The sequence below is a fragment of the Trachurus trachurus genome (genome assembly GCF_905171665.1).
Source record: "Trachurus trachurus genome assembly, chromosome: 12".
Lineage (NCBI taxonomy): Eukaryota > Metazoa > Chordata > Actinopteri > Carangiformes > Carangidae > Trachurus > Trachurus trachurus.
In genome coordinates this window covers 16,259,202-16,273,128 of record NC_139908.1, presented here as the reverse complement: position 1 = coordinate 16,273,128, position 13,927 = coordinate 16,259,202, and the positions used below count along the sequence as shown (strand labels likewise).

The following is a 13,927-nucleotide window of genomic DNA, read 5'->3' as shown; positions in this document are numbered from 1 at the left end:
GGTGCACAGTGACTAGAAGCTGACATTCCTGCAGTTCAGTCAGCTCCAGAAACAGCTGGCAGGGACTATTCTGGACACACAAGTATCAGCTTACAGCTTTCCCCTCAGACATGTAGAGGAGGGGAAAACTCCACATGCACTTATTCTTTGACCTCTGGAGAGCCTATAGATGTACAGTATAGACGGAGGCAGCACGTTGGTGTGAACTGAGTGACCCTGTGCCTTAGGAACAGACTGTTGTCATGGTTAAAATTGCTCAGATGATTATTGTGGGACTAGTTTTATGGAATTAAAGCACCAATTACGCTTCTTGGTTAGCAGGTGCTGCCTAGATACACATTCAAACTGAAAACAGGGCCCAGGGGTTTGCTTGCTTTAGCTGCTGGTGAGACAGATAAATACAATCTATATCAGAGAGGCAAGTTGGAGTCAAACAACCAGGAGTTGAAAGGCTTATCAGACTCCAAAACATGGTTTGACACTCCAAGGAAAGATAGTACTCCTCAAACGTTATTACACAAGCGCTGTGTTAAAACTGAGAACAATAGCTTCTGCTGAAATTGCATATGGGAGAGAAGGGGGTTCCAGTTTTTCACAATGTCATGAACTGAAGTGCTACATGTATTTCCTTCCTTGTATGAGTAAAATTGTGCATTAAGCCACTGTTGGAATAGTGAAATAGTCTGCCACTTACAAACACAACTGAGGCCCACTCACACACACCAAAAGTTGCAAGGATCCCCTGCTGTAACACATCCTGGGACCATCCAGAGTCCCTGAGAGCATCTCTTTAGTCTTTAGGTCACGTTCAATCAAATTTTCATGAGCACCTCAGGGGCTGGATTCGTCTCTTGTTGGTGTCTCTTTCTGATAGCCACTTATCTTTAATCAAGATGGTAGAATTTAAGGGTTATTATTATGTCACCTCTTATGTAAGATCACTTAGAGGTCATATTATGTAGACTCTAAACAAGGTAATGCTCACTAGCTTCCTCATCCTATAGTGTTGGATGGACATACCACCTTATGTCCTGGTTCTGAACATTTAAACAGTATTTTTGTTCAGTAATATGATAACCATGGAACAGACTACCAATCCTTCTGTCTCTAATCTCTTAGTCTTAAAATCACTGCTACCTGACTGCAAAGCTGTGCTGGCAGAAACAACAGTTTACCAACAGTGGGACAAAGCGATTCTTGGTTTGTAAGATTTTTTAAAGAAATCTAATGGAAACGTGGCAACAGTTATTTTAGTTTCACTGTGCTGTGGATTAAAAAAAAAAAATCAAAGTTGTCAGAGGAGGACAGGTCACCACTTCACCACTGCAGGGTGAGAGGAAAGGCAGCCTGTCAGAGTCTCTGGTGTTTATATATAGACGAGGAGACAGTGGGAAAAGGCTGCAGTGGAATTTTCCGCAGGAGCCAACAGAACATGTGACCTGCCCGCTGCTCGCACACCAGAATAAGAACACCAGAATTATTTTCAGCAACTTTATTCAGTTTCTGTCTTACTTCACTCTCGGGTTGGTAACTCATTAGTCTCCTGTGTTCTTTTCTATTGTCATTCCCATTTTGAACTCCTCTCTTGTTCGTCCACATGTTGGAACAGCTGTGATTTGACTAGCAAAAATCTTGGACAACAGAGCAAAGCTGTCTGGATCCACAGTGAAAACATTTGTCTGTGTCTTAATTTCACATTTTAGAATATAAATGGTCCGTGTGACATTAACAAAAGAGAAGTCTGGCAGTGATTTACAGTCTTTGCTTTCTGACCACGATGTCCTCTATTACTGTATCTGATCCTGCAGTGGCCTTGGATGAAAAGTCGGCCGACTCTGTCTGTTATGTGTTCACACATTGAGCTGATTAACATTAAATTTTGTACCTAAATATTCATAGTTCACAGCATAAATGTATGACCAAGCACTAATGACTAACACTCATTTCCATCACCCTCTGATTAGCAACTACTCGCAATTAAAAGCTGGTGAGAGGGCAGCATGTCTGTAGACTGTATATGTAGTATTCAGGGTCACAGTGTCCTGTAACAACATTACTGTATTTATGGTCAACTCAGTGTGAACGCAACTCATGGTCATATACACAGGTGGCTGCAGTGGTATGAAAAGCATGAAAGAGTATTATTTTTATTTATATATATATATATATATATATATATATATATATATATATATATATATATATATATATATATATATATATATATATATATATATGTGTATACAGTGTATATATATTTCTTTTTTTTAACTGTCACACTTTTTAAATCATGAGCTTCAGCTTGTGCAAGAGAGAAAGTCAGGCATACACATACTGTATATCTGCAATGATCACTTCAGCCAACAAAATAGCTGTATCTTGTGTATATCTTTCTGTTGTGTTGACACACACTGTGCACACTTCTTACATCCACATATCTGTGTTTTTTTAAACTATGCTGAGAAACCTTGTGCAAGACTTGTGAAAAGCCTTTGGAACAACCATAATCTGCTTTGGTCTCTATAGCCTGTTGGTTACGAAAACAAATTTCCTCATAATAGGTTTCAATGAGGCCAGAAATAACAGTTCATTAGCGTTGGCACGAGTGACCCTGTCATCATTAAGCAACGATACGTGAATAAATGAGTTCATATAACAGCTGTCACTTAGCTCACATGCCCCTGTATCGTTCCTCTCTGTCTCCTCCAGGTATTCCATACAAACAGCTCACAGTCGGCGTTCCCAAAGAAATCTTACAGAACGAGCGTCGCGTGGCGCTGTCTCCTGCTGGTGTCCAGGCGCTCGTCAAACAGGGCTTTAACGTTGTCGTGGAGTCTGGAGCCGGAGAGCCCTCCAAGTTCGGTGATGAGCAGTACACTCAAGCTGGAGCAACGATTAAAGACATTAAAGATGTCTTGGCCTCCGACGTGTTGGTTAAGGTAGGATAGAAGTGAAAGGGAAGAGTGGGAACAGATGTAAGAAGAGGTAATAATGGACAAATGAAGGAATAGGGTCAGACAGTTGGTGTATTGAACATGATGGCTGCTTTTTGCACCATGTGCATTTGGTAGTGTTTAATGGAATAGATAAGAATAGAATATATGTCTTTATTGTCATTCATACATTATATCAAGATTATATCTATAGTCATCTATAGTATTGCAGAGCGAAATTGCATTTGCATTAGGCTGAAGAGGGAGAATGACAGAGCATGGGATTATGGGAGAGAGCCAATGCTCTGAGGCTAAAATGACACATATCTGTGAAGTCTTTACTAGGACATGGTAGTCAAGGCAGAACAGTGGAGAGGGTTTGGTCAGAGACAGAGTGAAGAATATGATAAACCGGCCGACACATGCAGAATTTTTTTCCCAGGTGTGTAAATGAAAGAAGTGTATGTTCGAGGAGCAAAAGAGATTTTAAGGTGTCATCAGTATCCTTCATGTGCTCAGACTTGCCTATTGACCGATGTTGTATGCCTCTAGGTCCGTGCTCCCACGTTCAACGCAGCTCTGGGCATCCATGAGGTGGAGCTGATGAAGGACGCAGCCACTTTGGTCAGCTTCATCTACCCAGCTCAGAACCCGGAGTTGATGGACATGCTGTCCCAGAAGAAAACCACCGTCCTGGCTATGGACCAGGTTCCCAGAGTCACCATCGCCCAGGGTTACGATGCACTGAGCTCCATGGCAAACATTGCAGGGTATGTGCATGGTGCCTTCAACTTTGTTAACTGTTTCAATGAGAAGGGTCACCTTGAAAGATTACCTACTAGTTGTGAATGTGTGAAAATACAGGTCGATTGTGTATTAAGTCTGTGTTCATACACTGTTAACAATTTAGTTTATTTTACAATTCTTTAAAATATAAATAATCAAGCAAGCAATCTTCTACCTTAAAACACTTGTAGAGTTGGTTAGCAAGCTAGTTAATTGGCGGGTTAGTTTCTGCTGCAGTATTGTTCACAATATTCATACAAGTACAGTATAGTATTGACATTAACAGCAGGTGGCGTGTGATTAAAATATTAACAAACAGGATGTGTGGTACTGTGGTTGATTATTTTGTTATGCCTTAATTGGACTTGTTTAAACACATGAATGAATAGGTTATTATAGCAGTTATTTTGATTGGGTGTCACTATTAATTTCCTGTGTTCCTCTGTAATCTTAGGTACAAGGCCGTTGTGCTGGCAGCCAACAGCTTCGGACGCTTTTTCACTGGGCAAATCACAGCGGCTGGGAAGGTTCCACCTGCAAAGGTGGGTAGTAGGAGTGCGTGTGTTTTTCTTCTGTTTTGAATATGTGTTCATGTCAGTTTAAACTTTTAACACCCCACACCATGTTATGTGTTTTTGAATAGGTGCTGATCATCGGAGGTGGCGTGGCTGGATTGGCAGCTGCTGGCTCTGCCAGGGCCATGGGAGCCATTGTCAGGGGATTCGATACCAGGTCTGTTTCTTATATGAAATGTATAAATCGAAAGATTGAGTGATGCATGAATTAAATTATTGAATTTGATAAAATTACACTGAATTACATGCACAGTTGCACACTGTCTGCATTATTATAAAGAGAGGTGATTTCTGATTGTAAATACAACACCGGTACATTAGTATTGCTGAAAAATGCAGATAGGAAAAACTTCATAAACTGTTTATAGTAAACTAAAGCTTTGAGTTTTATGCAGCTTAAGGCATGCTGCCATACAGCAGCGTTATGAATGCTGTTTCAATGACAAACACATTACCAGTCTATGGAATTGCGATTTTTCTTTCTGCCTGACTAAGAAATAACCTCTGACCTCTCCCTCTCTCAGAGCTGCAGCTTTGGAGCAGTTTAAGTCTCTGGGCGCCGAGCCTCTGGAGGTAAACCTGAAAGAGTCAGGAGAGGGCCAAGGAGGCTACGCCAAGGAAATGTCTAAAGAGTTCATTGAGGAAGAGATGAAGCTGTTTGCTAAACAGTGTCAGGACGTCGACATTGTCATCAGCACAGCGCTAATCCCCGGTATGCACAGAAGCGCAAATTGAGGCACAACATAAACATAGAGTCTAAATTTAAAAAGTGAAGGGCACGTTTCTTTGATACTGTGTACAAACTCATATAAATAGTTTTCCCCTCTGGTTGTGAAATATCTGGAATATTACAGAATATGAGACATGTATTCTGGGCAAGTAGTCAGAGAATTTAGAAATAAAAAAGGACAAGTCACGGAAAATTGAACATTAAGAATAACCTAACCGGAATGTACCAGAACATATTTTACAACAACTTCACATTTGTTCCATGACTGTGGGTTTCAACACTTTCGTACACGGCCACAGTGAGCTCACACTAAGCTGTTGTGAACGCTTGTCACTTGGTAGAACATGATGTGACCTGGAAGTCTGTGTACCTTTGTAGCTTGTTCTTCACGCTTTTTAATTTGAACCTTAATATAAATTTAATGTGACAAATAATTCCTTAATGCCTCTGTGTTCAATTGACCATTGCAGGCAGGCGTGCTCCCATCCTCATCACCAAACCAATGATAGAGAGCATGAAGGATGGCTCAGTGGTGGTGGACTTGGCTGCCGAAGCTGGAGGAAACATTGAGACCACAGTGCCGGGCGAGCTGTCAGTATACAAGGTCAGTGCACGCACTATTCACACAAGTTCCAATAAAAACCAAAATGTAATGGCTGTTTTTGACTTTTGTTGATTGTCTCTTTTAGGATATCACACATCATCTGTCTATCCCTGTCTCTTCCAAGTTGGTGCAACATCACAAATTGTGTTCTTTCTCTTTTTTCTTTTAGGGAGTGACCCATATTGGCTTCACAGACCTGCCCAGCCGCTTGCCAACCCAGTCCAGCACTCTGTACTCCAACAACATCACCAAGCTGTTGCGGGCCGTCAGCCCAGACAAGGAGAACTTCTTCATGGACGTCAAGGAGGCGTTTGACTATGGAACCATGGACCATGTTGTCAGGGGATCTGTCGTCATGCAGGTATGAGGTCTCAATGAAAAATAGGCATAAGGAGATAAACAGTGACAGAACCGAGGATGCACCAGTCACATTGTGTTGTGGGTCTCTGCCATGGTCACTAGATGTCACCCTAACAACACTTCATTCCCTTCCTACTCTGTTGCCGTTTCTCCTCAGTAGACTGTGCAGGTGCATGATTTTCTAACATTATCTCACAGAAATTAAGCTCTTAATTTAGCCCTTTAAGAGGGAATGTTTAGTCACTTAAAAGTTGGTTAATAATGACTGCGACAATTACATTATTTAATTGCAGTAAATACAATTATATTATAATTTGTGTGATCTGTGGCAATCTACTCCTCACAACGTTTTGTGCCTTCAGTCATATTGGCATTAGTTTTTATTTTTGATATATGAATTAATGAATTTTAACTTGGTCGATATAGTTGTGGCTAATTAAGGAGTTAGATGGAGCTCTGTGTGAAGTATTGATCTGTTAGTACAGACATGCAGGTTATGGCTGATAAGCTTAGTTTAGATTACATTTTCCACTGTCCTACACTGAACAGCTCCCCTCGTTCTGTCCTTAAGTGTTAAACTGGTGTCGTGCTGCTTCATTTTTCAGCAGTAAAATGACCTGAGTAGAGATCGAAGGCACCGGTCTGCAGTAACCAAACTCAAGGGGTCCTTAGGTCTTGAATGTGGATGTCAGCATCAGCCCCCAAAATCTATTAACTAACTACTGTATGATGTTGAGGGAGTGTTGCTCCACCACCACTTCTTCTACTGCTTTATTTCTTCAATAGTCATGTTGTTTATTAATAAGCAGCAACAGTTAGGTCCAACTGTATTCTGATCAACTGAGTTTTAGCAATTTTTATCATCTAGTCAGAATAATGCTTAAATCGGCCAATCAAAATGCAGCTTTAAATCAAATCAGAGCCCGGCCACAATGACTTGTGTACCAAACTTGATCAATAGAAATCATGTTCTGACATGTTGTTTTTATCCATAATCCAAGAATTCGCTAGCAATTTGACAAACAGTTAATGTCTCAGACGAGTGGGTAAACATGGATGTAACTAGTCTGAGTTGTGGAGACATACAACTGTGTAATTTTAGTAATTTTTTACACAAATAATTTGCTCTAATCAGACGCAGTCAACCTGTGGTCAATTTGTCAAGTAAAGTATTTTGACCCATATCTGATCACAGCAGTGGTCACGCGTCTTACAAATGAGGCTGAAATGCAGATATTACTTACTGTACCCACTGATCATTAGTTTGCGTACTTTGATCTTGACAGCACAGTCTAATGTTTCACAGATTAACGGATGCAGCAGAGGTCTTTGCCGAGAATCAGGTAATGAGATCAGGGAATAAAGGCAGACCTCGAATCACTTCTTAATAAACGTCATTTGATATTGTTGACATCACTAAGTAATGGCTGTCCTCACTTACCATTCCTCTCTTCTCTACAAGGTACGTGTTTCCTCTTTCTGCCTCTCACATTGTACCGTTCTCTGTTTGTTTTCACTTCCAGAACGGAAAGAACCTGTTCCCCGCTCCGCAGCCCAACAATGTGCCCGTTGCCGCTCCTCCTAAACCCAAATCTGTCCATGAAATGGCGGCAGAGAAGGCTTCACAAATCTCCCCCTTCAAGGCCACGCTCACCGCTGCTGGCATGTACACTGGAGGTCAGTCGTTGCCACTGAAACTGAATGTGCCATTAAATTCAGATTTTCTGCCTAAGTGGAGGAATCAGGCTGATGCTGCGTCGGAGTAAATTGGGTCTCAGCCGGGGGGGGTGTTGAGGTCCCGCCACAGGGTGAAGGGCAGGTTAACAATCAGCTTTTTAGGTCACTGCTGGAATGTGCACAGGAGGTGAGAAGTGACAGAGGCAGGTTACAAGCGCACGCACACACACAGACACCCTGTTAGTGTCAGGAAGTGTGCATTGTAAAAACAGTGTCACACTGAGTGTTTGTTTGATGTAGTGCTGCAGTGAGTGGTTCCCATGGTGCCACGCAGCCTTCTGTGTTAGAGCGCCACATACAGTTAATATGGTTCACACATTGTTTAGGTGCTGGAGTAGTTTCCTACTTAACACCACCACCATCACCACCACCACCACACAGCCACTGATGTTAACTGCTTTGCTTTTAAAGAGTGAGAACTTGGTTAGTGCTGGTTACATGCTTATTAGCCTGGTATGTAGCGTAGTCATTTTAAATCTTTATATTGGCCATTAAGGACACAGACAAGTTGCATCAGCAGTTGGTCTGGCAAAGACAGAACATGTTACACTGCACCTGTGTTACAAATTTAACCAGAAAAATTTCTCTTTGACTGATTTAATCCAACTAACAGGAAATAAGGGCAACATGGGTGGCCTGCCACATCTTACAGTCAACCAGATGTGCTTAGGAAAATCTCTATATCAGGAGTTTGTACTGTTTATACGGCTACTTTTAACACAGATAGGTTAGAAGTAGATAACAGCATAGAACAGTTAAATTAAATGTAGCTTACCAAAATTACACATTTTCTGACCATCTGTGGAGTTGTGTTTGGGAAGTATTTGTTAGCTCATGTCTTTAGGCTTCTAGAGAATAGAACAAGACAAACAACTTGGGACCCAATGTAGCACTTTTTTTGCAATGCCCTCTTGTATTTTGGGTTCTTATCCTAAAACACAGTTACTTTTGTACAACTGTTCTGTATCTGCAGGCAAAGTGTTGACTTTTGTCCTCAGGAAGAGAGGCAGATTCTATGGGCAGGACCTGTATACTATGTCCACAAAATTTGTGGATGCCACAGATTCGCTTTAATCGCTTTCACATGGAACAAATTTTACTTTGAATGGTTGTTCATCTTAGTTCATCTTAGTGCAGATTATTTAAACAAGTTCTGTCCCTAGTCGCTAAACTAACCCCCTTACTTGTCTCTGTCTCTCTCTCTGCCAGGTTTTGGCACCCTGCTGGGCCTGGGTCTGTCGGCTCCCAACGCTGCCTTCACTCAGATGGTCACCACCTTCGGCCTGGCTGGGATCGTGGGATACCACACAGTGTGGGGGGTCACTCCTGCTCTCCACTCTCCACTCATGTCTGTCACCAATGCCATCTCAGGTTAGTTGGGTGTAGTGGGGTGGATGTTGGCTTTGACCTCCTGATTTGAACTGATTACATCAAATAAATATCAATGGTGCATAATTCCCTACAAGTGAGACAAGACAGGTCCATATAGACTGAAGTTATTCAGGGTTAGGGTTAGTGACTAATATGGTAAGCTGTTATCTATTGCAACCTTTTAACTTAACATGTCATTTTTATGCAAAGTGTAGGAACAGCATGGGGCCCTAACCAAAAAAAAGTACCTGTCTCTAGCTGTCAAATAACTTCAGAAATGGTCTGTATAGGTCTCTGTGCCAAGCAATCCAATCAATCATTCAATCAAACTTTATTTGTATGGGATTTCTCATTCAAGTCAAGGCTTTACAGATGACTGAGAGTAGGGCTGCCCCCGACCAAAGATTTTCTTGGTCGACCAGTGGTTGTCATTTATGGCGATTAGCCGACTAATCGACTAATTTTGACAAGACAGGGCTCCAAATGTTTTTTTTTTTTTTTTCCTGCGACCAATCGACCGATGAAATCTTGATCGGCTAATGATTTTTTGGTCGACCAGTGCTTGGTCGACTATTTGGGGGCAGCCCTAACAGAGAGGCTGGTAAGATGATACAGACATCAACACATTTGAGACTAATGTACACAAGGGATAACAATGTTGAAATCTGTAAAATATATAATGGGGGGGAAAAAAAGAAAAAGAAATGCAAATTCACTAGAGCATAGTTTTCCTAAAATTTAATTTGCTATATTTGATAAAGGAGAAAATGTCCAAAGCACTACAACACATGAAAATGGAACGAGAGATTATAGCATGTAGAAAAAATATATAGGAAATACCACCAAATTATAGTGCAATACAACAGCAGTTAACACAAATAATTCATCTAAAAACAAATCAGAAAATATCGACTAAACCTCAAAGATCAAATGTGTCACATGTCAGTCCAGTGGCTCTTTGCAGCCTCTCTGGACTGAATGGCAAAAAAAACCTCAGAGAGCAACAAATAAAAACTTTAAAGATTGTGTCCTTATTGTCGGCTGCCGCTTAACACAGAGGGGTTAAGAGGTTAGAGATGTAAGTGCATGTGTGTGTTCTTGTGGCTTTGATCACTCAAAGACCCACACTGAGGGTAGGAAGTAACACACTGTCGGTGATCTTTGAGGGTCAGGGAAGTCCTCTGCTCGTTTACTCGTGTGCCCAGCGGGACGTCGGAGCTCGGTGGTGGCGTCCCAGCAGCGGAACAGCCAAGAGACAGTTTTCACTTTCTTTAAAACTTGACACCTATACCCTGTTTTCACATTCACATCTTCACGCCATTTTCCATGTTCCTCTGGGTTTATTTGACCTTTTTTCACTTCCTTCGCTAAACAATTCACCATCTGCAACTTCTGTCAAGATTAATCTATGAATGTCATTTTTAAAAATGTTAGACATATTTTAATGGAATCAGTTGAAAAGCCACAGCTCCACAAGAATCTGAGACCACACATGAAAGACTTGAATTAACATTAAGATTGTTTGGAGGCTCTTTTCTCCCGGTGTTGTCTGCCCTTGATTTGTCCACGTCTCTTTCTCTCTCCCTCTCCTCCCTGTCCAGGTATTTTTCCCTTCATATTTGCTGTGCCCTTTTTACCTTCTTTTTTTTTTTTTTTTTTTTCTGTCACTGACTGACTGTGGTTATGGAAACGGTGAGACCAACTGAGTTGTGTTGTTGTGCCAGGCATCGTAAAGACACACTCGCACACAATCACTCAGACATTAGGGAATCGTGTTGGAATTTAGGGTTTGCGTGAGGGACAGTTACATTCTTCATAGGGAGATTATAGTGTTACAACCAGGGGTGACTCTGACTGGTGGGTCACCTTAAACGTCTCAGACACTGGTTTCATATCCAGTAGCTGCTCATTGAAGTACGTCTTAATATCTGGTGTCTGATATAAACGCTTTAATCTACTTGAGAGCACTGATTCACAGCTACACTCTGCCAGTAGTACGTCATGTTGGTAACAGAGAAACAGCTACAGGTCTGTGTGTGTGTGTCTTTGTCTGTGTGTGTGTGTGTGTGTCTGTCTGTGTGTGCGTGTGTCCACTGATGCCTACTGGCTTTCAAGCTAATCTGATCATTCTGGTAGCCACACATGTTGCTAATCTCCACCTACATGGCGTAAACTGTTTCATCTTCGGCTTCTTTGATACAAACATGGCTTCACTGTGTCTGCTTGTCAGTTGTTAATGACTGGGTTCAGCCTTCTGATTGGGCACAATACAGTCTCAGTAATGCGATGGATATGAATATTACATTACTAGTTTATCAGTCATTATTTGATTATTTTCTCTTTATAACCCTATTACTGATGATTAAAAGTGAGATTTTGTGTTACATTAGAATGTCTCTTGATATAATGAAAATCTTATCTAATCTTATTAAATGTGAAGGTCTAGCTTTTTTTGCAAGACTAAAAGAAAGAATCATTTGAATGTGTATACAAACAGGACGAATAGATTAACTCTGAATGTCTCAGTCAAGAATCATATTCAGTAAACTAAATATGTACTGAGATACTGTAAAACTGGTAATAGATTTAACAGATATTGGGAATGTAGAAAGCAAAAACTCATCCAACAAAAAACAATCCAGATAAATATGGGGGGAAAAAGCACAGAACTGCTACAGAACATTGAGGAACACATGTGTTCTTATATGTCAATTTAAAGCTGTGTAAGAGAGGCACATATCTACTTTACCTTGCAGCATTGGTTTGCATCTGTGCCATCAGCAAAAAAACGTGCTAATCGTTACGGGAAAAGGTGATGATCAGCAGCTTGACTAACTTTGAAGTTATTTTGGTTCCAGGAAGCAAATCTCCAAATGCATGGAAAGGTTGTTGTTTTGGTCTTTCCCTATGCTCATCATCATGATAGGTCCAAATACTTCCTGTTGTAGTCGTTCTCTTTTGTAACAGTGGAAATTTTAAATAAGCTCATGTTTACGTGGCTTAACTTGTGAAATGATGTTTGGCAGCATTTGAAACTCGCTTTGTTTAGGCGCCGATATACACACAGGATTATAAACTCTGTCGGTGAAAAAGGGAGACAGGGTGAGAAGAGGTCAAACTTCTCCTTCTCCTCATTTGAAAATCCAATGCAACACCACTGACTTTAATCACAAATACGTTCGCACGCACACTCGCAAACACTGTACCTGTTATTCAACTTGAATTGTACATAAACAAGTCTGTGTGAATGCAGGCTCCAGGGGTGCTGTCTATTGAATCTTACTGCCTGTAAGTCATTACAGGACTGATGTTATCAAGGTTTCCTGAGCCTCTTTTGGTAAACACACTCACACACATTTTTTCCCTCTCTTTTTTATCTCTAAATTTCTTTTGTTTTCCCAATCTGGGAAGCAAACAGGATTTTGAGTTTAAGCAGACACCTTTAAAAGGACTATAAATGCGCTGATTACGCAGTTCTAATCAGTGTTGAGATGACTGTTTGCTGCGACCATCTGAATTAATGTTTTATTGATTTTTTTTTTTTCTCTGTTTTTGCAACATCCTCACGAAAGTTTTCTGTTTCCTTTATTATGTCTCATGAAAGTTTAGGTGTATGAGGACTAAAATATCTATGTTCTGCAGGTCTGACTGCTGTGGGTGGTCTGTCCCTGATGGGAGGAGGCTACACCCCAACAACTACTGCTGAGACACTGGCTGTGCTCGCCGCCTTCATCTCCTCGGTCAACATTGCTGGTGAGTCACCCGCACATAGACACCTCACAGTGAACCCTGCCAGTTACAGCAACCTAAAGCCAATAAAATATCAACTTAGGCTGAAGATTGAAATGTTTTATATTGATTATACAATAACATGCCTTTCGACCAAGTTTTGCAGCTGCCCTTTCTACCCACCTGCGCAGACCAGAGTCGGTGGTTCAGGCTTGGACCACACACATTCATTTCTGCTATTCCCCTTAATAATCTCCATTATAATGACAAAGTGTTCCTGGAGTCATTATAATACTCATCACTCTCTAATAGTCCTGGGAACCGGAGAGTGCCTCCAGAGCAGAGCCATGAATTAGTTTTAATTTCTCCTATTAGTACACAGCTAGACACCAGGAGAGACTTTGATGCAAGCAAATGAATAGTTAACTTGCATAATCAATCGGTTCATCCCCATGTATTGTGTGCTGTGGACACTATGAGGTTTTGAGTTTAAAGCAAGAGCTGTGAATCCTGCACAAGCTTTTTAGGATCTGTGGTATCTCCACGTTTTACTGCTTTAGGTCCCTTAACTAAAGCAAAAAAAAATACCACAGCTTTTATAGAAATGCCTAGTTTCTTTCCCACCCTTTGATTTCAATTTTGATGTTCTCCATGGCTTCAGTTTGACATGGACATTTCTAAGCGGTTCACCACAATACCCATAGACAACAACAGAAAGAAAAAAGAAATCAATGGCAAGTGATGAAACACAATGGCGAAATTTAGCTCCAATAAAACAGACGCTGGATTTTCTTTTAGTTTCTCTGTAGTCGTAAGATGTGGAAATCTATGGAAGACACCTGGTTATTGAATATCTTGAGCTGTTTCCATCTTTTCCCTTTTATTGCACCAGGCCTCTCATTTCTACTCGTCAGTGTAGGTGACTTCAAAGAAACTGTGGATGTGAACTGAATCTGGCTTATGTATTTCTTTATGACTGAAAAAAATGAAAATAGGTTTTTCCTGCTGCAGTTTACAGTACACAACTGCTCTGTGTAATCGGATTATTACACTAAAGGGAGAAATGTAATACTGTATGTAGTATTTCTAGGTTTCATGATTG

The 13,927-nt window shown here is 40.9% G+C and overlaps 1 protein-coding gene across 2 annotated transcripts in view; it reads left to right on the top strand.

Annotated features, from left to right (window-relative positions):
- nnt (nicotinamide nucleotide transhydrogenase) overlaps positions 1-13,927 on the top strand; it is a 32,225-nt gene that overhangs the window by 4,028 nt on the left and 14,270 nt on the right. For both annotated transcript variants that reach the window (XM_083983071.1, XM_083983072.1), the window contains 10 exons: positions 2,710-2,939; positions 3,486-3,703; positions 4,174-4,261; positions 4,363-4,451; positions 4,819-5,006; positions 5,495-5,628; positions 5,798-5,989; positions 7,512-7,665; positions 8,935-9,096; positions 12,739-12,849. In XM_083983071.1, coding sequence (XP_083839197.1) covers positions 2,710-2,939; positions 3,486-3,703; positions 4,174-4,261; positions 4,363-4,451; positions 4,819-5,006; positions 5,495-5,628; positions 5,798-5,989; positions 7,512-7,665; positions 8,935-9,096; positions 12,739-12,849 — 1,566 coding nt within the window. The remainder of the gene's footprint in view (positions 1-2,709; positions 2,940-3,485; positions 3,704-4,173; positions 4,262-4,362; positions 4,452-4,818; positions 5,007-5,494; positions 5,629-5,797; positions 5,990-7,511; positions 7,666-8,934; positions 9,097-12,738; positions 12,850-13,927) is intronic.